This window comes from Micrasema longulum, unplaced genomic scaffold (genome assembly GCF_059751315.1).
Source record: "Micrasema longulum isolate JH-2025_06_02 unplaced genomic scaffold, ASM5975131v1 h1tg000462l, whole genome shotgun sequence".
NCBI lineage: Eukaryota > Metazoa > Arthropoda > Insecta > Trichoptera > Brachycentridae > Micrasema > Micrasema longulum.
Window position 1 is genome coordinate 359168 of NW_028277660.1, and position 22361 is coordinate 381528.

The 22361-nt window shown below is 35.5% G+C and overlaps 2 protein-coding genes across 6 annotated transcripts in view; one reads left to right on the forward strand and one right to left on the reverse strand.

Annotated features, from left to right (window-relative positions):
* Positions 1-10467: 10467 nt before the first annotated feature.
* The window catches only part of LOC148281429 (zinc finger Y-chromosomal protein-like), a 60966-nt gene continuing 49072 nt past the window's right edge, over positions 10468-22361 (reverse strand). The window contains exons 10-12 of one of the 2 annotated variants that reach the window (XM_088226717.1): positions 16817-17003; positions 14082-14396; positions 10468-12120 (exon numbers count right to left, since the gene is read on the reverse strand). In XM_088226717.1, the coding sequence (XP_088082843.1) occupies positions 10615-12120; positions 14082-14396; positions 16817-17003 (2008 nt within the window). In that variant the 3' untranslated portion in view covers positions 10468-10614. The remainder of the gene's footprint in view (positions 12121-14081; positions 14397-16816; positions 17004-22361) is intronic. The other variant, XM_088226718.1, reaches the window with a different exon arrangement.
* Positions 20853-22361, forward strand: part of mei-218 (meiotic 218) — a 28981-nt gene continuing 27472 nt past the window's right edge. Inside the window, exon 1 of one of the 4 annotated variants that reach the window (XM_088226722.1) lies at positions 20853-21056. In XM_088226722.1, coding sequence (XP_088082848.1) covers positions 20855-21056 — 202 coding nt within the window. In that variant the 5' untranslated portion in view covers positions 20853-20854. The remainder of the gene's footprint in view (positions 21057-22361) is intronic. The other 3 variants (XM_088226723.1, XM_088226719.1, XM_088226721.1) reach the window with 3 other exon arrangements.

Consider the following 22361-nt stretch of genomic DNA (forward strand, 5'->3'; position numbering starts at 1 on the left):
GATTCATTTTTATATAGATAAACATGAATATGTCGTGTTTAAAACTGTCTTAAAATGTTGTAATTTCTCTGTGTATATTATTTAGTCTTCTTTGTATATTGTCACGTGTAAAAAATAAATCAAAAGTATATTGTCAAGTGTCCTCGGCACGGATACATTATTTTTATTATTGCATTCACCTTTATATAGGCGGCCTCCGTGTTGTAGTGGTCAAGACGCTTGACTCACGCACGGAAGGTTCCGGGTTCGATTCCCGGTGAGAACACAAAAATTAAAAATGTGATTTTTCTCAAGCCTGGTTGTTCTGTAATGTAATTCACCACTGTAATTGGGTTCCCTGGCCTGTTGCGGTGCAAAAAAAAAATGAAATGAAAAAAAAATCCAGGTATGGAAATAAGTTTGGAAATAAATTTGAACAAATATTTGATATTTTCAATACAAACTCTGTTAATGCATGAAAATTTAATCAAACTTGTTTTTGTTTAGAAAGGTAATGAATTCATTAAAAAATATATTATTATATTTTCTTTGTTTTCTTGGATACGTATTTTTGTTTATTTCTTTATATATAAATTGTACATTGGTAGATTCATTGCCAAATGGCAACTTCTTCCAACCAACTGATAAAATAAAGGTGTTATTTAGATTATTTAAGTTTTCCTGTTGCATTAAAAAACTTATCTTTTATCCATAGAATTAAGAATAGTCTAGAAACCGCATACGCACATCAAACAGAAGGCGACTCAACTACTCATAAATAAGTAGGTTTACGTTTTGCCCCATTAGTTTCTTTGTAGACGTCGCTCAGTGCGCCACTCCTGATTTGAATTCAACTTTGCCGTATTGTGTCCTTTTAAAGTGTAGAAATACTGCTAGGATCTTAAAGAAACAGAATGCAATCACAGTTTATCTGTAATTTGCAAATGAATGTGTATATAACAAATGCATTACTTAAAAATTGAATTATTTTTCCATCTGTCAGATTGTCGAAGAAACAAAATGGAAATTTCGTTAGTGTTGCCAGGGTAGTAATATTTTTTTACCCTACTTTGCTCATCTAATGAAAGAATTAATTAAAATTAGACCTCAGATTAAACAACCCCGCGGGGGACATTATCTTTAAAACATCAAATATTATTTAACATGAAATAAAATATCCGTTTTATGCAAATAAAAATTGTTTTATATTTTAAGTTCAAAGTTCATAAATTCAATTACTCTTATTAAATGACCCTTTACTTATCTACTCTGTTGTGTCAATCAATGTTTCCCCGTGCACAATAAAATTTTCATGTCCTTGCGCTCAGTAGCTGCAAGACTTGTTGTAATGTAACTTCCATTTTTGTAAATTTATTTTTAATTATTATTTTTTTAAATATCACTAAAACTCTAGACTTCATTGTCAAATAAAAAAAAATTAAAATGTAAATAGGGGCTAGATTTTTTATTGTCCATGCGCTCTGTAGCTGCAAGACGTGCCGGGATATGTATTCATCGTACAGCACCCTTGAGGTGATTTTCACAAAAATCGCGCTATATAAATTATCCAAATATATACATATATGTATACCGATACAAAAATTTTTATTCTGATAAAAAATAACAAAATCGGTTAAGTTTTGAGGTGCGGAAAACGGTACAGCGAAACGTCATGTCTATTCTAACAAAAGGTCTGAAATGCACTTGTCTTTTCCAAGACAGTGACAGGAAAACCTATTTATCAAAATTCTCAAATGTCTAATTTGGACTAAATACAATAATTGATCTCAAACTTTCGATTGTGTTCATTTAATCTATTTAGCAAGAACTCAAATCTAGCAATAGCAAATCATTGCCGGGTTCAGCTCGCGTGTAAAACAAAATGTTATTTTCATCAACATACAGTATCCGTACGTGATGGTGCATAGGAGCACTGCACCTGTACATATTCAAACATTGTCACTAAACTTTATGACGTGTTTTCAAAATGGCCGCCCAGCCCGTTTTCCGTTTTCCCGCCTCCCCCAATTACGGGCGCGTTCGGACAAGTAAAGTTAGTTTCGGTAAAGTACAATCACTCGGAGATAACGCAATTACCGACCGACGGCGGCCGAACAACACGCAAGCAATATGGCGGACGTGGGACGTATTAGTTCCCCGCTGATGGGCGCTGAGAGCGACTTAATTTCATTTTCTTCAAGTCCGTGGGAACTGCAAACTCCTACAGGGCCGTATTGAGAAAGCCAAGTGCTACAAAATCTTATTTTAGTTCGAAAATCGCCATAAAACCATTCGTGCATGGGACACTGCAATGGTGCTTCGATTTCAGCGTAACCCTACTACTACTACTACCACCATCACTTCATTTCTCCGTAGGGGTAGGCATAGAGAATAGACCGCCACACTCGTCTATCCTGGCGTACATTCCTAGCTTTTTTCCAAATTCATACATCTTGCCATACATGCCCTTCTGTTCTGTGTGCTTTTGACATGACCAGACTTAAGATTTCGGTTTATCTGATCATGCCACGTCTTTCTTGGTCGTCCTCGTCATACGTTACCGTTCATTTTCGCCATATATACTTGCTTTACCATTATTTCGTCGTTCATTCGTTCTACGTGACCAAACCATCTCAGAGACCCTTTTTTAATCTTTCAATTATACTAGACTCAGATTTACACTCCCGCCTGATTTCATCATTCGTAACCCTGTCATACATTGATTTCCCACACATATATCTAAGAGATCGCATTTCAACCGCGTTCACATGGCGGAAGGGCGAACGCCGAGTGAACGAATATGTGGGAAATGAAATGTCAATGAAAATCTAAGTCAAATATAATTGATAAGATTAAGAAAAGGTCTCTGAGATGGTTTGGTCATGTGTAGAACGAATGGACGACGAAAGAATGGTAAAACAAGTATATATGGTGAAAATGAATGGTAACGTGAGACGAGGACGACCAAGGAAGACATGGCATGATCAGGTAAACCAAAATCTTAAGTCCGGTCATGTCAAAAGCAGACATAACCGAAGGGCATATATGACAAGATGTATGAGTGGGTAAGTAGCTAGGATAGACGTGTGCGGCGGTCTATTCTCTCTGCCTACCCCTACACGGGGAAATGACGTGATGGTAGTAGTAGTATATTTAACTTAATTAAAATTATTGTCTTATGTGTAAACAATTGTTTTTGTGTGTGCATGAATGTCCTACAATACAGTCCTTAAAATATAGCTTGATTAAAATGACAGCTGCCAAACTAATGTCACCAGTGACGGGAAATTACTGATCACTGATCATGTACCGATCAAATCGATTTTATCAGTTTTTCGTGCAAACATGAAACTCTGTTTCCGAAAATTGATATAAAAAACAAGCCTATTTTAGTGTGTTTAAGACAATTATTTACTAAAAAATAAGACATAACATACTTTTTTTCATGAACAACAACAAATGAATTATTTTTTTATTCGTTCGATTAATTTGTCCCATCTCTAACATTTTGGCAAAATGACGTAACCTTATAAAAACGTCGTAAATAATTAGGTTTATTTGAGTTTTTTTGTGGTTTTAAAGCTGATTTTATATAATTATGTTGATTTATGTGTCAAGCATTGTATTAAAAAATAATTAACATGCCAGACACGAATGATTTTTCGTGTGTCAATATAAATCACTCCCTAAGGAGGTCTAAACGTCACTACAAAGTGATATCGTCACTTTAGCTGACAACTCTCATTCTAATCAGGGCTATATTTTAAGGACTAAAATATACAAAGAAATTGCCAATATTTCTGGACATACTGTTTGTTTACCCAATAAAATAAATAAATAACTTGTGAAATCTGACTTTAGATGCGGCCCTGCGCTCCGGGCGGGAGTTTAGTTCGGCCGTCCGCCGTGTGGTCATTTAGCGCGGGAAAAATTGACAGCTAATGTAATCAGCACCGACAAATTGTCTCTGCTTCTCCGCTGGCGCTAAAAGGGTTTATGGAAACGTTTTCTCGGAGCTTGATTGGAGCCCTATTAATAATTCCCTACGATACAAACATACGACACAATAAATTGATCATGTTTGTATACTGAAAGTGGAATTGAAGCCTCTTAGGCGCAGAATTAAGAATAGTCCAGAAATCGCATACGCGCATCAATACAAGGCGACTAAACTACTCGTAAACTACTACTACTACTACTACGTACTACTACTAAATGCGTAGTTTTACGTTTTGACCCATTAGTTTCTTTGTAGACGTCGCAAGATATCTGTAGTCTGTGGACGTCGCTCAGTGCGCTGCTCCCGATTTGAATTGAAGTATGCCGTGTTGTGTTGTTGTAAAGCGAAGAAATACTGCTGGGATCAAAAAGAAACAGGATGGAATCACATTTCATGTGTAAGTAGCAAATGTACGTGTAAGCAGTTGATGCATTACTTAAAAATGAATTCTTTTCCATCTGTCAGATTGTCAAAGAAAAAGAAATGGACATTTACTTTTTAGCACGAACACTTTACAAATTTACTATTATGCTAAATGTTTGTTTTTGTAAATTTATTGATAATTTTAAGTTGCCAGAATTTCACTCGTCCATGCAATTTGTAGCTGCAAGACGATTAGTAATCTAGCTTCAATAGGTAAATGTTATCAACTATCAAATATCCAAATTTAGTAAATGAGGTCTAGAATTCCAACCGTCCATGCGCTCAGTAGCTGCAAGACTTGTTGTTATCTAACTTCTATTTCTATAAATTTGTTTTTTATTTCATTTTTTAAAATATCACTAAAACTATAAACTCCATTGTCAAATAAAAAATAGAAATGTAAATAGGGGCTAGATTTCTTATTGTCCATGCGCTCTGTAGCTGCAAGACGTGTAATCTAGCTCCTATATATCATAACTGGAGACGAGAAACAAGAATCCTAACCGTCCATGCGCTCTGTAGCTGCAAGACGTGCTGGGATATTTATTTATTGTACAGCGCCCTTGAGGTGATTTTCACAAAAACGGCACTATATAAATTATCCAAATATAAATAAATAAATATAAATAGTCAAATGTTTGACATGAAAATATCCGCTTTATGTAAAATAAAATTTGTTTCATTTTTTAAGTTCAAAGTTCATTAATTCAATTAGTCTCTTTACTTATCTACTCTGTTGTGACAATCAATGTTTGCGGAATGATATAACTGAAACACCCGGGTGTTCAATAAAATGTTAGAGAAATTAACAAATAGCGTTTTTTAAATGTAATTATCTCTTACATTTGTGTTATGATAATATTTTTCGCAATCTGGCGACATTACGCGGCTACTTCACGCATGCGCGCGGTGAAAGTGGGCCAAAGTGGGGGGTTTTTTGGACACAGTTCGACGTATTTAAACAGGATTCTACGATTCTTCTGGACTATTCTTAATTCTATGCTTTTAGGATGTGTTTGTCTCTGCTTCTTAAGTCACTTATTTTCTAGTTATTTTGCTTTCTTTTCCACCACAGCTGGCCAGAGCTGGTATTCTAAAACGTTTTATAGCTCGATAGGAACGGAATTGCGCGCTAGGAGATCGTTCTGTTAGCTTGCATTTAGTACGTAAAAAGTGCGTTTACTACGCACGTTTTTGCGTTCAGAATACCACCCCTGGGCCCTGATTACAATAAAGAAATAAATTAAAAAGAGATATTGGTGTAACCGGGTGCAGTAGGTCAATTGAACGTAGTTATGCTGAAACCAGCCAGCCCACAATAAAAAATAAAAAAGAGAGATATTAGTGTAATAGGGGGCAGTAGGTCAAGAGAACGTAGTTATGCAGAAACCAGCTAGTCCAATATAAAATAAAAAAGAGATATTAGTGTAATAGGGGGCAGTAAGTCAAGAGAACGTAGTTATTCAGAAACCAGCCAGTCCACAATAAAAAATAAAAAAGAGAGACAATAGTGTAATAGGGGGCAGTAGGTCAAGAGAACGTAGTTATGCAGAAACCAGCCAGTCCACAATAAAAAAGAGTGATATTAGTGTAATAGGGGGCAGTAGGTCAAGAGAACGTAGTTATGCAGAAACCAGCCAGTCCACAATAAAAAAGAGTGATATTAGTGTAATAGGGGGCAGTAGGTCAAGATAACGTAGTTATGCAGAAACCAGCCAGTCCACAATAAAAAAGAGTGATATTAGTGTAATAGGGGGCAGTAGGTCAAGAGAACGTAGTTATGCAGAAACCACCCAGTCCACAATAAAAAATAAAAACGAGAGATATTAGTGTTATAAGGGGCAGTATGTCAAGAGAACGTAGTTATGCAGAAACCAGCCAGTCCACAATAAAAAATAAAAAAGAGGGATATTAGTGTAATAAGGGGCAGTAGGTCAAGAGAACGTAGTTATGCAGAAACCAGCCAGTCCACAATAAAAAATAAAAACGATAGATATTAGTGTTGTAGGGGGCAGTATGTCAAGAGAACGTAGTTCTGCAGAAACCAGCCAGCCCACAATTAAAAAAATCTTAGTTGCATTTTTTTTTGCGGCTGGCGGAATCAAACCCGCCACGCCAGTTTCACAGTTGGCCATTTAACCAACTGTTCTATGACGCCTGTCTTCACACAGTGTGTAAAGTGGCCACTTAAACCAGCCAATTACGGGTCATATAAGCCTTGTAAATCCCTTAAGACTTTTATTTTTATTTTATTTTGATATTTCCTTCTCGTAAATGTTTTCCCTCTCTGTTGCGACAAATTTAGAACATTATTATATTATTTGAATGCCGCAGGACTTTTTGTAACATTCTTGGAGAAATGTAAAAGGACATGTTTTCATCGCCATAAGCTTGACAGCCCTGGTGGGCCTTGGCTGAATCCAGGAGTCTCCACTCGTGCCGGTCTGCTGCCCTTCTACTCCAGTTCCTCGCTTCCAACGTTGTCATATCTGCACTGATGCAGTCCATGCATCGCATTTTGGGCCTTCCTGGTCTTTGGGCACAGAGAGTTAGGCGTTTTACGGGGTTTTCGTCGTCCATTAGTATAGTAAATACATGTTTTAGTGGTTATCTAAAAAATCCTGAACTTGAAGTTACTATAGTCCTTAAAATATAGCTCGATTAGAATGACAGTTGTCAGAAAAAATGACGACATAACTTTGTAGTGACGTCTGAGGAGTGATTTATATTGGCACACGAAAAATCATTCGTATCTGGAATGTAATTTTTTTTTTATACAATGCTTGACATATAAATCAACATAATTATAAAAATCAGCTTTGCAACAAAAAAAATAAATCTAATTATTAACGACGTTCTTGATCAATGTAAATTGATCGAATAAAATTATAATTTATTTGATGTTGTTCATGAAAAAAGTATAAATGTCTTATTTTTTGGTGAATAATTGTCTTAAACACACTATAATAGGCTTGTTTTTGCGTTTTTATATCAATTCTCGGAAACAGAGTTTTATGCTTGCATGAATAAACTGATAAAATCGATTTGATCGGTACATGATCAGTGATCAGTAATTTCCCATCACTATTGACATTAGTTTGACAACTCTCATTTATTTCAAGATATATTTTAAGGACTACAGTTGTAAACATGAAACGAACATTTTATTTTATTTTATTTTATATGTAAAAAATATATATTATTCTGAAAATTATTTATTCAATATATTATTTACAAACAGTGCAAAAGTATCATTTGTCTTATATTATAATCTATGTACAGCGATCTTAATTCTACAAGTTGACCATCCTCAAAAGATACGCAGAAAGTATAAAATATGTAATAATTTTAACAAAAATATCAATCAAGTTTCATAATGTTTATTAAAACCAATAGGCGCTTTCGCCATAAGTATGCATCTTCAAGAATGGTAAATTGTATATGACATTTTAACTTAAATACTATTTTTAACAAGCTTTAGGAGATAAGAACACCAGGGCTGGTATTCCAAATCTTCTCTACTCCATAGAGAGTGGTAAATTTGAGGATTTTTATGATGACGTACGGTAGTGAGACATGGTGCCTTACCGAATGAAATAAAAAAAGACTAGAGGCCTTCGAGATGTGGTGCTACAGAAAAATATTAGAAATTTGCTGGAGACCACATCACTAATGACGAGGTTCTCAGCAGAATCGAAGAAGCGAGGCACCTTATCAAAACCATCTCAGAGAGGCGAGCCCGATGGATCGGCCACATTATGCGCCATGAGGGTCTCCTGCACGACATCATAGAGGGAATGGCTGAGGGGACAAATTACAGAGAGCGCCCCCGACGGGAATATTTGGAGCAAGTGTGCGAGGATTGAAACTGCGCCTCGTATGTCGAGCTGAAGAGGGCTGCAGAGAATAGAGGGCAGTGGAGGACGAGATGCAGGACTTTGCTGCAAACCAATCCCCAGGATTGAGACTGGGGAGAACTTTTTTAATGCAATGACACTTTGCTTTATTTAATGGCCACACTGATGATAGAACGTCAAATAGTGTAAAAAAAAACAGCTTCAAAAATGGAAATGAAACTAATACGGTTTGGTCAGTTAAACGTAATTAAGTGTTTTGGGTAATGCTTAAGGTCGCAATAAAGGTCTAAATTAAAATTTAAATATTTAGTTTCACGTGTTCGTATTTGTTTGACGTTCAATCGTCAGTGTGGCCATAAATGAAGCAAAGTTTAGATGCATGCAAAAAATAAAAATCCCCAAATTAACCACTCTAGGCGGAATAACTTAAAAAAAAGAATTGTGAGATTTGTAATTATGCTTCACCAACTCAATGGAGAATGCTAAATTTGCGGTGTCGAGTAGTATAATTGAAATCTGTTTTTGCGAGATTTAGAGACGGTTTTGAATTACCCTATTATTTAGGCAAGTAGGTTTTAAGGTATATTTAATTTTGGCATGAATAAGTAATTTTCCGTTTTTGGTGGAAATTTCTAAGTTTGCTTTTAATACCTTTAATTAATTTTCAACATACGAGGGCGGATTGATAATGAAGCTACCTAGCGCTAGATGGCAGCACAAACACAAAAAAGATTTTTTATCCAAATTGCGATCTGTCAAACGGCAGCTGTCAAAATGTCACCCAAATTCGTCGATTAGTTCATTTGTTGTAGTCGTTGGAATCGAAAAATGGAAAAAAGCGAATTTCGTGCAGTGATTTAACACTATTATTTGAAAGGGAAAATGGCGAAAGAGACAAAAGAAAAGCTCGATAAACATCACGGTGAGTCTGCTCTGTCAGATTACATGGCGAAATATTGGATTGCTTAATTTAAACGCGGCCGAACAAGCACTGCAACAATACCATCAACAGGAAGGCCAAAAGAGGTGGTTACTGAAGACAATATCAAGAAAATCCTCGATATAGTTATGAATGATCGCCGAGTGAAGTTGCGCAAGATTGTTGAAATGGTAAACATCTCATATGAACGCGTGTTCAACATTTTGCATGAACATTTGCATATGAAAAAGCTATCGGCAAGATGGGTGCCGCGTTTGCTCAGTGTCGAACAAAAACGAGTTTGGACATGATAAAGCGTAATCCTGTTGATTTTTGGCGTCGATTAATAACTGTCGATGAAACGTGGGTGCACCACTATACACCTGAAACCAAAAATCAATCGAAACAATGGGTGGAAGCTGGTGGAAGTGCTCCGAAGAAGGCAAAGGCAGTGAAATCGGCTGGCAAAATTATGGCCACTGGATTTTGGGATGCACTCGGAATATTTCTCATCGATTATCTTGAAAAAGGATCCACAATCACAGCAAAGTATTATCGTGCATTGTTGGATCAATTGAATGATGCAATCAAGGAAAAACGACCACATTTAAAGAAGAAAAAGTGCTCTTTCTTCGAGACAACGCACCGGTTTACACAGCATTAGATACGATGCTAAAATTACGTGAAATATACTTCGAATTGGTTGATCATCCACCTTATAGCCCAGATTTAGCTCCTAATGACTTTTTCCTGTTTCCAAACTTGAAAAAATGGCTCGCAGGAAAAAGATTCAGCTCAAACGAAGAAGTGATTACCGAAACCAACGCGTATTTTGAGAGGTTCCCGAAATCGTATTATTCGGATGGTATAAAAAAGTTGGAATATCGTCTTACTAAGTGTGTCGAAGTAAAAGGAGACTTTGTTGAGAAATAAATGGTTTTTGAAAAAAAAAGTTTTTTTCCTACTTCAGTAGCTTCATTTATAATCCGCCCTCGTACATACATACAATTCATGAAAATAGACCCTTTTGTGGAAAAAAACAATTATCTGAATTTATAATTGTCAGAATAGGTCCTGTCCCAATTGATTAGAATAATCGGAGCTCTACTGTAGTTTGTTTTTATTAAAATATTTTTAAAAAATCATATATTTTTGAAAAACTTTGCAGTAAAATTATATGGTCTAATTTTTAACAGGTATAAGAAAACATTTTTCAAACTTCCTCATTTCATAATTTTTAACTGAGAGAAGCCACCAACCATCTTTTTCACACATAGAATTGTATTTTTCATACGCTCGGACAAGACTATACACACTGTTTGAATGCCTATGTGTGGAGTACACGTCAATCTCCATAGATCGTATAATATACAGTAAGGTAATTTATACATGTCATAAAGAAAAAATAGGTTGAAATTGACATAGAATAATTTCGATCAAGTTGTTGCGACTCTAACATCGTACGGTTGATTCCCTTCTTTGCTCCCATCCACGTTCGGCACACTCCTGGCGAGGCCGCTTTGATAACTCGGCGAATTCGCAATCGGGCTGGACAGATCGTCGAAGCTCTGTCTCGGCGAAGAGGCGTCCGAGCGCAGCTGGCCGGCCGGGTAGGGCGACATCGGATGCGGCTGTCTGGTCATGTCCATGGCGGAGAGGTTCGGGGGGAAGTTTTGGACGCCGCCCGGGCCGAACATTCGCTGTTGCAGATGACGGAAATCTCTGAAGAAGTTGTGCGGGTAGTGAGGTGTCTGGCTCTGGATATTAGGGCTCGAAAACGCATGCGGGCCGACATTGAAATCCCTAACATTTTGGTGCGGATAGCCTCGAATGAAATCAGCGGGATTTTTGCCTTCGTCAATTTGATACTTCTGTTCATTTGCAAATTCCCTCAATTCGTTTTGGGGCGCGTTGTCGTGTTGCCTTTGCAAGCGTTGGTTCAGACTACCGTAATTTAATTGTCCGGGCATTTCTATGTGTTGTTGGCGTAGATCATTGTATCGTACAAATTGTCTATGCGCCGCCGTTTTCTCGGCATTTTTCGCTAACAACCAAGAGTTTAAATTGTGTTCCCGATAGGTTTCGAAGGGTTTGATTGATTCTTCGTTGTTTATATAGGAGTTTGGCGGGATTAGTCGGCTGTGCTGGTTTAAATCAGGAACCATTTCACTATACGATCTCATATAACTTTCATATGGCAATCGGGGAGGCACATATTTCTGTTTTGCATCTGTGGAGACATTAGCACTTAAATTCCGAACCGCTTCTGTCGCTACACCTAAACTGTCTTTTTTCTTTTGTTCCCTATCACTCAAATTCATTTGATCATCGTGTCTTACTTGGCGTGCTTTTGAATCATCATTTAAAGCGCACATTTCTTCTGCTTTTTTGGATTCGCAAACCATGGCTGTATCTTCAGTAACATCTTCCCTGTCAAACAGATTCTTAGCAACATTAATTCTCACACCCTCAGTAGATGTTTTGACAGTTTTATCGGGTAAATTTAAATTAACGTCGTTATTTACAACTTCATTTATTTTTTCTACTATTTTTGATTCTTTCTTTACAGCAGGTACATCATCTTTATTGTTTTTAACTTCTTTATCTTTGAACACAGTTTCATTACATTCTTTAGCTAATTCTTCCGTATTATCTTCAGCTAAAATTATATTTGTTTTACTATCTAATTGTTCGTTTGTTTTTAAACATTCTTCGTTTACTTCATGGGTTACTTGTTCCCTTTTACCATCAATTGGTTCCGTTGTATCATTTACCTCGATTTGTTCATTGGCTCTTACGTTATCAATATTAGGTAGGACAGATTCCTTTGGTCCAACAACTTCTCCATCTTTGGGAGGCTCTAAATTGATAATATCTCCTATTACGAGAACGACATGGCTGTCTTTCAAATGCCTATTCAGTTTGTCCTTCAGTTCGAACACCTGTGAACAAAAGAAAATATTATGAAGCCTTCTACTGACTGCGTGGAAAACATTAAAATTCAACAATGCATCCATAAAAAAAGTGGCCCAGAGGGCTTTTACAAGACAGTTACAAAATTACAATACGTCTAATAAGTATGTATCTAACAAGCAGAGATTATATATATTTTTTTTTAAGAATCAAATAACATTTTAAAGAGAAATACGAAATGTTAAAATTTTCTGACCATTCCCTAAAAGTCGTAAATGACTTGTGCGGGAAAAATGGAAAACGAGTTGTGGTAGAGTGGGATTTGAACCTTGGACCTTTGGCCCGTGAGTCAGCAATACTACCACGGGACCACAACCCGGTTTGTTCGAAGACTAAGAGCATGGTCAAGTTAGCGTAAAGAGAAGTCCAAAGACTATTTAACAGCATTTGCAATATTCTCGCCACATGTCGGACCTTTTAGTGGCAATAATCTAAGGTGGACCTATAGTCGAAATAAATCGAACAAAAGGGGAGACTTGCGCTGTGTGAGCCGCGCTTAAGTGGCTAAAGACCCGCACGAGACTCGTGGCAGTGGCGTGCCTTCCATATGGGCACATAAACAGTGCCTACCCTACTAGAATTTCATTAAAACAATAACAAAAAATCATCTAAAATATGCCAGTAACTATTTGTAAAATCTGAAAAATGCGCCAGATGTGCCAATTCAGTTAGGTACTGTGTCGTACCGATCAGCGCGCCGCCATCGGCCATGGTCAGCTATGGCACAAACTACAAATGCTTATTTTGTTCATATTGCAGCTGTTGTTTACATGAACAAAACGTGTATGTGTGGGTTTTTATTTTCATTTGCAATTACGCGTGCATGGGTAACTTTGAAGGCAGAGCTTTTCATGAACTTTGGTGCATTGTTTTAGAAAGAAAAAACGAATATGTTACTGACATGTGGCGTTTTTTTCAATTATTATTTAATAAAAGACGGTCAAACATCAAATGTCAAATAAATAACCTCAAATCGATTTCTTTCATATAATCGAGTCCGTGTTTATTTTGTTAATAAAAAAAAATAAATGAAATTCTGTCAAACTAGAACTAGGCATGTGTTCACAATGAGGAATTCTACTATTTAACTAAGAAAAAAAAATTATTTTTTTTGTGCATTATTTACAAAGATATAGGTTTTTTTATTTTTTTAATAAGTTACATTTATCAAATACCGCGCCAAATGACTGTAATCAGTGTGTCACTTTTCAGTAGTGACGTCATAAAACGGTTGGCGTTCTTACTTTCACTGACCGCGGTAAGTTGTATTTCTCCAGCCAATAACAAAACTGACAAGAATCTATGTAATTTGCTCATAGAAATGAACAACACAACATAGAAATGTTATGGTTGTTTTTACGAACGTTTCGATTTAGAACTGTTTTAGACGCTGTTGAAATGTCAAAACTTTTCAATCACAAATTATACTTTTTTTTTTTCTATGGTCAAAACGTTCCTTACAATGTGCGGGGGCTTTAAAGCGGAAACCGGAAATACTACACGGAGATATAAGGAGTGACGTCATTATTTACGATTTTAAAATTAATACTATTTTTAACATTTTTATTTATTTTTGCGCGCGTTTTTGAGATATTTCATCCTACTCCAATTTTTTTAAATATTCACGTGTACACGAAAACATTTTTTAAATTTAATTCCGGGTTGGGCTGGAATTCCTCACTATCCTTTATGGACAAAAAAATAATGTGACGAGTGAAGGAATCTGTTTGGTAATATTTATTACTTATGTTGTACAAAACGTTTTTTTTCTACTGCCTATCCTTGATAAAAACTTAGTGCACGCGACTGCTCGTTGGTTAGAGTAAAAATACTAGTAACGGGGCTTGATTAGAATGAGAATAATGAGAAGAAGCGAGCTAGGTTAGGTCTGGATAGAGTTCATAGAAGCCTAGTAGCGGGGTTAGGTTACCTGCCCGCACAACGTACACAAGTGCTGCGGCGCGATCTTGGGCACGTCCTCGTCGCGGTGCACCGTGGCCAGGTGCTTGTTGAGGCTCTGCGCGGAGCGGTAGCCCAGCGAGCACACGAAGCACGCGTACGGCTTGCCGGCCAGCTCGTGGCGCGTGGCGTGCGCGGCCAGGCGCGCCGCGGACGAGCAGTCGCGGTGGCACGTGTCGCAGCGGAACTCGCCGCCGTGCACGGCCACGTGGCGCGCCAGCTCCGCGGGCGTGTTGCGCGTGGCCGGGCACAGCGTGCACGCGAAACGTTCCTTGTGCTCGTGGTGCTGAAAATAATATTAAAATAACATTAACATAATATACACCTATTTTTCATAGAACGCAAGCGATGTTGGTTAGCAACAAATTGGCGGCCATTTTGTTTTGTTTGACAACATAGGCATAACGGTTCTATCGGATGCTTTTGTCGCTGTGCTTGGCTTTGTTTGTAAATAACTTGGATATTTACGTTATAATAAATAAAAATCCACTATGGTGAATTGCAGTATGTTTGGTTGCAGCAGTAGGATCGTCAAATGTGTTAAAAAGGAGTCAGTTTTCACAGGTAATTGATTTCGAATATTTTTCCATGATTTACATTAATTTTTGGCATTTATTTTCCCGACACGTGTATTTTGTTGCTTAAAAACTTTCCTTGTTTCAACATATTTACCTTAGATACTATTTTTTCTCAATTTAGGGGATAAATTTGTGAATTAAAGTATGTTACTATTGATTACGGGTAATATAACGGGTTTCTAGTTAGAATAATTCATTTTATTATTGTTATGTCAGCAGTTCAGGCGCATCAAAGAGTGAATTGAGAGTTTTAAATAGGACTAGAAGGTCGGATTTATTTCAACGGTCTTGAAGAGAAGATATATTTGAGCTAGTTTCTGACTCATTATACGTATATTGGTCTCCAGATAAGCCCAACCTCCAGCCTATCTTTCTTAAAAATCGATGTTGAACTGATTCAATATTTTCGATGTGAACATAATATGGAGACCAGATAACAGAGGAGTACTCTAGGTGCGGGCGAACTAGGAACAGAAGACAGCTTTAAGGGTATTGATATTTTTGAAGTCAGTTGTGCTTCTGTTAATAAATCCAAAGAATTTTAAGGATTTATTGATAACATGTTCAATATGAATTTTAAAACAAAGTTTAGTGTAAAGTATAATACCTAAATCCCGTATACTAGACACAGATGATAATATTTCATCGTTCAGTGAGTAGTCGTGATGGGTTAAACAGCCCGTAAAGTAAAGCAGACTACAATAGGCTATTATCACTCGGGAGGAATATCGGATTTAACCTACTCTACAAATAAAATATTGTTAAAGATTCTCCTAGTGTTTATTATATAAACTCTTATAATGAATATTTTCATTCATTATTTTCGTTTCGAAAATAAGGTCTTCCGAAAACGATCGTTTCGTAAGTTGGTAATAAATTTTGTCACAGAAGTTCACGAGTAACGCATTCATTTTAATGTTGGTAATACCACAGGCCTCAGATAGAAATATAAGGAAAGTTGTCTGTGCATATTATCTTTAGCCCCCCCTTACCCACTCCAGTTCCAGGCACTGACAGATGAAAGTTAAAGTGGAATACATCTTACATCTCGAATTTCTTTTATTATTTCAACCTCTTCTAAATATTAATTTATTATGATAATGATAAACTGAATTATCAATTTAGCATGAAAATTATAAATCACAACTCGTAGCGTTTGATAAGTGACAGAACCCCGTAAATGTAAACAAACGACACAGAAAAAGGAAGCTATCTACAATACTCTATAAAATCCATAGACATTGATGAAAAAAAAATCCGATGACGCAACAAAACATCCGAAGATGTCATACTTGATATCGTCACGAATCGTTTGTTTTTGGAACCATTTAAATTACTAGAATTTAATCCTTTATATCTCCTTTATTTCTTAACAGATTTTAATAAGAATAGTACCGTTCGGCTTGTCATTTTTTAGATTAATATATTAGCTAATAAAAAAAATCCATGATAATGACGAATTCCACTGTTTTCTAGTTTATTTATTTTCTATTAGCGTACTATTTAACTAAGCAAATATATATATATATTTTTTTTGTGCGTTATTTACAAAGGTATGATTTTTTAAAGTTACATTTATCAAATACCGCGCCAAATGACTGTAATCAGTGTGTCACTTTTCAGTAGTGACGTCATGAAACGGTTGGCGTTTTTACTTTCACTGACCTGACAAGAATCTATGGAATATTGCTTTGATTACTTCATTTAGTTGATCGTAATTTGCTCATTTCTATGTTATGGTTGTTTTTACGAACGTTTCGATTTAGAAAAACCTAGAAAGTTGACATAATCTCTGGTGGAAAAAAGAGTATAATGAAAGTTATACTCTTTTTTTTTCTATGGTTAAAACGTTCCTAACAAGGTGCGGGGGCTTTAAAGCGGAAACCGGAAATACTACAGGTAGATATAAGGAGTGACGTCATTATTTACGATTTTAAAATGAATACTATTTTTAACATTTTTTATTTATTTTTGCGTGCGTTTTTGAGATATTTCATCCAACTCCAAAATGTTTAAATATTCACGTGTACACGAAAACATTTAAAAAATTTAATTCCGGGTTGGGCTGGAATTCCTCATTGCCCATTGTCAAATAAATAAATACAGATCCAGCTGCTGGTTTTATTACCTTGGCGTGGGCGTTGAGGCGGGCCTGCGTGTGGAAGCGCTTGGGGCAATGCTCGCACCTGAAGTGCTTGGGTCCGACCTGATGCATGTTCAGCTGGTGGCGGTTCACGGACGAGGAGGTGGTGAAGCGCATGCCGCACATGTTGCACGAGAACGGCTTCAAGCCGAGATGCGTGCCGATGTGGTACCTGGAACGAGGGATGATGGGACTTGAAAGATAATACAAGACGTTGAGACAATGAAGGTGAGATGATCAATATTACGCGTTAGGTACAAGTCCAGGGACTATGAAATATTCTAGTGTAAAAACAACAACAACAGCAACAAACCATCACGCCGTCCCCGTAGAGGTAGGCAGAGAGGATAGAACGCCACATCACTCTTTCTTTTTATTTTTATTTATTAAGGAAAAACAACAGCTGTTATTTTTTTTTATTTTTTTTATTTTATTTTATTTAGAAAACATACAGTCATACAAAATAAGTACTAAAAACAACAATTTTTTAACATAAAAAGACCAATTAAGTTTTCATAAATTAAAAAGATATAAACATTAAATGTGACAAAAAATAAAAAATAAATAAGAATTTTAAGTGAAAAAAGGAGAATTGTTGACATTTGCGTTTTCCATGGAGGTAATAAATTAAAATAAATAAAAATACCGTATGCACACTCCGAGCCATCCACGCACACACATGAACGCACATATAAAACATACACAAACATATACATTACATGCGGCACATATACATAGCATAAACCACTCAAGATGCACATTCAGCAACTATCCCAAATAATCGACCCCATGAAGAAATTTTCTGTACAAATGCAACGTGCAGTTAAAAATGTCTACATCAATACTGAGTCCGTTATAATTTCTACAGGTACGTCTAATGAATGAATTCGAGGTATAATTGTTTTTACAAGTTGGTACATAAAAAAGGGAATTTAATCTAGTATAGCGAAGAGGACAACGGAAACCAATATGTTATATAAGAATACAAATTTAAAAAAATAGTACATACATCCAGTTAAAGTTTCTCACAAATATAATGAGAGAACATGTTACACAGTAAAGAGAAAAATAATATATTATAATATTATATGTAAGACATGAGAAAAAAAAAAGAGCTTGTAAAAAGGTTAAGGGATGAGGAAATAGAGTGGAAATAGAATGGAGGAGTGGAGGAGAGGGATTTTCATAATATAGTTGACCAATTCAACATTTTGATACCATAATAAAATAAACATATTTAAAGGAACATAAACTTATTACACACTGACAAACGTTTTATTTTTAATTTACTTTGTCCCCATCTAAATGGGGACTAAGTAAATTTAAATTTGGAGCAGCTACGATAAATAAACGTGCTTTGAATTTTTTTTGGGCAACGAATTATAAAAAAAATGAACTTGTCGTGTTGACTTTACGGGACAATTGGTTGAAACACGCTCCGAGAGATATGGACTATGGATAAAATTGTTTAAAATTTTGAAGAGGAAAGACAGATCAGAAATGCTTCTACGTTTAGTGCGGGAAGTTAAACTATGAAAGGAAGAAGAGTCTTCGTACGAGTCAAAATATGTAAGAGATTTACGATCCAGAAGTTTAAGGAATCTATTCTGTATTCTATCTAGTTGTGATATGTAAAATGTATATCGAGGATTCCAAACAACAGATGCAAACTCAAGATGGCTGCGAACGTATGCATTATATAAGATTTTGAGGGATGCGGTTGTTTTGAATGGTCGAGTGGTGCGTATAATAAAGCCCAGATTTATATAAGCCTTATTTATAGACGCCTGAATATAGGAATCAAATAAGAGGTTTTCATTCATAATCGCACCTAAATCTCTCAGCTCGTTTTTCCGGACAAGACAATTACCGTGAATTTCATAGTTGAAAATAATTTTATTTGCGTTTCTAGTGAACGAAATAACGAAACATTTATCAGTGTGTAAGAATAGCTGATTATATTATATATGTAAATAAAATCAATATATTGCTGCTCTTACTATAATGTGTCATTAATTTTGAAGATGTTTTTTAAATTGACCTAAATTTATTGTTTTATATTTCACTTAAAGATTCTTCTCATCGTTTCTTTGAATCCCTTAAAATAATAAATATGTGTATATTTACGTTTTTCCTTTTAAAAAAAAAATTTATTACTATTTTATTTTATTTTTACATCTGAGCATGTTTTTCATTCTTTATTTCAATTCTTAATTTTTAATTACTCTTACAAATTTTCTTCATTTTTAATATTATTTCCATTTGTAAATACTCACTACAAACTACAAACTTTAAAATATATTTTTTTCACTTAAATTTTAATTTTTAAACAACTTTCATTTATGTTTTTCTTTTTCCTTCTCTTTTTTATACTTTCATAATTAACCTTACACATAATTGCTTTATAATATGGAAACTTCGCTGGTCCATTAGAATAAGGTCTAATTGTGTGAAATATTAAACTTTGTAACTGTACTGTACGTTTTCTGAATAAAAGAAAATAATAAAAAAAAAAATAAAAAAAATAATATATATATATATCATTAATTGTAGTGCTTTCGCACTTATAGATTACGCAGACAGGGTATAGTCTAAGCTTATAACCTAGTTGCACAGTTTAAACCCAGTCATGGTAACAGTAATCCGCTAGTTTATTTAGGTCGTTTTGTAATTTCCAACAATTATTTTCTTTGCATACAGATCTCGCTTCCTCTACATTCATACATCTTGTCATGCACGCGCGCCGATTATTCCGACCTTTGACATGTCCATCTTTAAGTATTTGTTGGATTTGGTCATGCCATGTCTTTCTCGATCTTCCTCTATTTCTGCATCAATCAACATTCGCATTGTAAATATTCTTAGCCGTTCCTTCGCTCTATATGTCCAAACCGGCGCAGAGCTCCTTTCTTGATTTTGTCGATAATGCTCGTCTCGGCCTTATATAATATACGGATCTCAACATTTGTGAATCTATCGTACATAGTTTTACCGCACATTCGCCTGAGAGATCACACTTCGACAGCATTCAGCCTAATTTCATCCCCGTTCTTCCAAGTCCATACTTCGCTCCCATACATCAGGGTCGGAACCAGGACTCCATTGTGAACTGCTAATTTTGCCTCTTGCGACAAACCATTATTTGCCAAGGTTGATATAAGTGCACCGTTCACTCTGTTACCGGCACTCACCCTCCTTTCAATATCTTTCTCAGTCAGTCAATACCTAGTAAACATACTTCCCAGATACAAAAACAAATTCTCTGCTTGTTTTAGTATAACCCCATTCATTTCACATTTAGTCATACTTTCATTTCTTTAAAAACTTTCACATTCGATTTATCGACATTCATCAGCAAATCGCTTACCTTGCATACATCGTAGACTTTTGTTACCAAGAATTTAAATAAACTTGTTTAAATAATTATTTCATGTCAACCATGTCGGGAATCGAGCTCGAGACCTCTTGCATGGTAAGCAAACGCGCTGACCACTGCACCACGAGACCGGCAAAAAAAACTTACTAACATTAAAATGTGCAAATATGGAAAGAAAAAACAAAAAAATACGGCATTGGCTAGAATAAGCGAGGTGAAAAAAGCCACAAAAGAAGTACATTTTTAAAAACATATTTTTTTATAATATTATATATTTGGACATCCCTAAATGCTAGAAAATCTGGTTTCACCAAATTGATAATAAAAAAGTACCTGCCTGCATAAAATTGAATTGTAAATAAGGAAAAATTTACACTCAACAGCCATGAGAATTATGTTTAAAAAAAAGGAAATACTATGGAGAAAAATTCGAACTAAAAATAGTTCCATCCAACCACACACACACACAGTTTGTGCTATCTCATTCTTTCTCTCGCAATTTCAAACAAGAGAAAGCGAGAAAGAATTGAAAATTTGAAATCAGTTCAAATTGGGGGGAAGGAAAATTTTCTGTCACATTCAATTGTTTTGTTTTCTTGTGTGATGTTAATTTGTTTCGGGTGTTTGAATTAAAATCAACCATTAATATGCAGAAATTGCCGTTGGATAATGACACGGCGCTTTTACTGAGATGTGAAATCATAAAATACTTGGACGGGTGTGGTTATTTGAAGAAAATGGAGGACGAAATAGTCAAATATACGCGAGTTCTGAAGTCCGGAAGGAATCACTATCCGCCATTCAACTTTCCCATTTATTTCAATTACATGGATCTTTTAGATAAATCAGGTACACAATTATTTATTTATTAACGGACATTGTCCATGTATACAATTTATAGGTTTTAAACATAACAATAAAAGAATAGTTTAAAAAATAAATAAAAAAGAAAAGAAGCATTGACAAACTATTACTATTTATTTAGTGCTCGTTTAAATCGTTGTAAACTTAAACCAAAAAAGTCCAGATGATCTTGTCTCGAGTTAACAATACGACAAAGACAGGTCATTGGAGAATTAAGGCCATAGTTTGTTCTCCGCTGATCGATGAACAGTACTTCATTGTTTCTCAACCTACGACTCGGAATATTGAATTTTACATGTCCCAGTAATGATGGAACATCGATTATACCATTTAGTATGCCGAACATATATATGGAGTCAATATTAGTTCTACGTTTTTGTAGACTAGAATTATTGAACATTGACTCTATTTCAGCATAAGAATAATTACCTCTCTCTGGTCCGAGCATCCACGCTACTTTTCGAAGCGAGCGATGTTGGACTGACTCAATGTGATTTATGGCGATTGACATAGAATGGAGACCAGACCACGGAAGCATATTCTAGAAGAGGGCGAACAGTCGAGCAATAAAGAGTTTTGATTGTACGGACATTAGTAAAATCAGAGGATATTCTGTTAATGAAGCCAAGTAATTTCAGTGATTTATTTATAGTATTATCTATATGCTCGTTGTATGTCAGTTTATAGTCCAAAACAACTCCTAAATCTCTGATGGATTAACTACATCAATTTTGGAGTTTTCTATTAGAATCGTTGTTTTGTTCTATATTTTTTTAAATATTTAGTTCTAATTTATTGACTTTACACCATTGGTTAAAAGGTACACCCGATGACTACATTAGTACACCAATCGCAACATATTCTGTTTTTTTGTTTTTTTTTTTTAACAAGAAGGTAAGATGATCAGTCTTACGCTTCAGGTGCCAGTCAGTCCATAGACTATGAAATATTCTAGTGTAAAAACACCTTTTTAAACAAAATTTTTATGTCGACGATGTCGGGAATTCATTTCACGGACAGTGTATACTTGTAATGCCGTATTAAACAGACTTCATGAACTCGGCAATAATTATTCCCACGTATCTGATATATTTAGTGTAGGGTATTGTTCCTATAGAACAAACCTTTTGAACTTTTTCAAAGATGGCGAATGGTAATTATATTTATTTATTCATGCATTTTATAATATATACCGTTTTTGTTCACTTTGCCCAGCTGTGTGAAACAGTACTTATGATTTTCTTGTTGTTTTACTGTAGAATGTTTTATTATTTAAACTTTCTGCTGAAT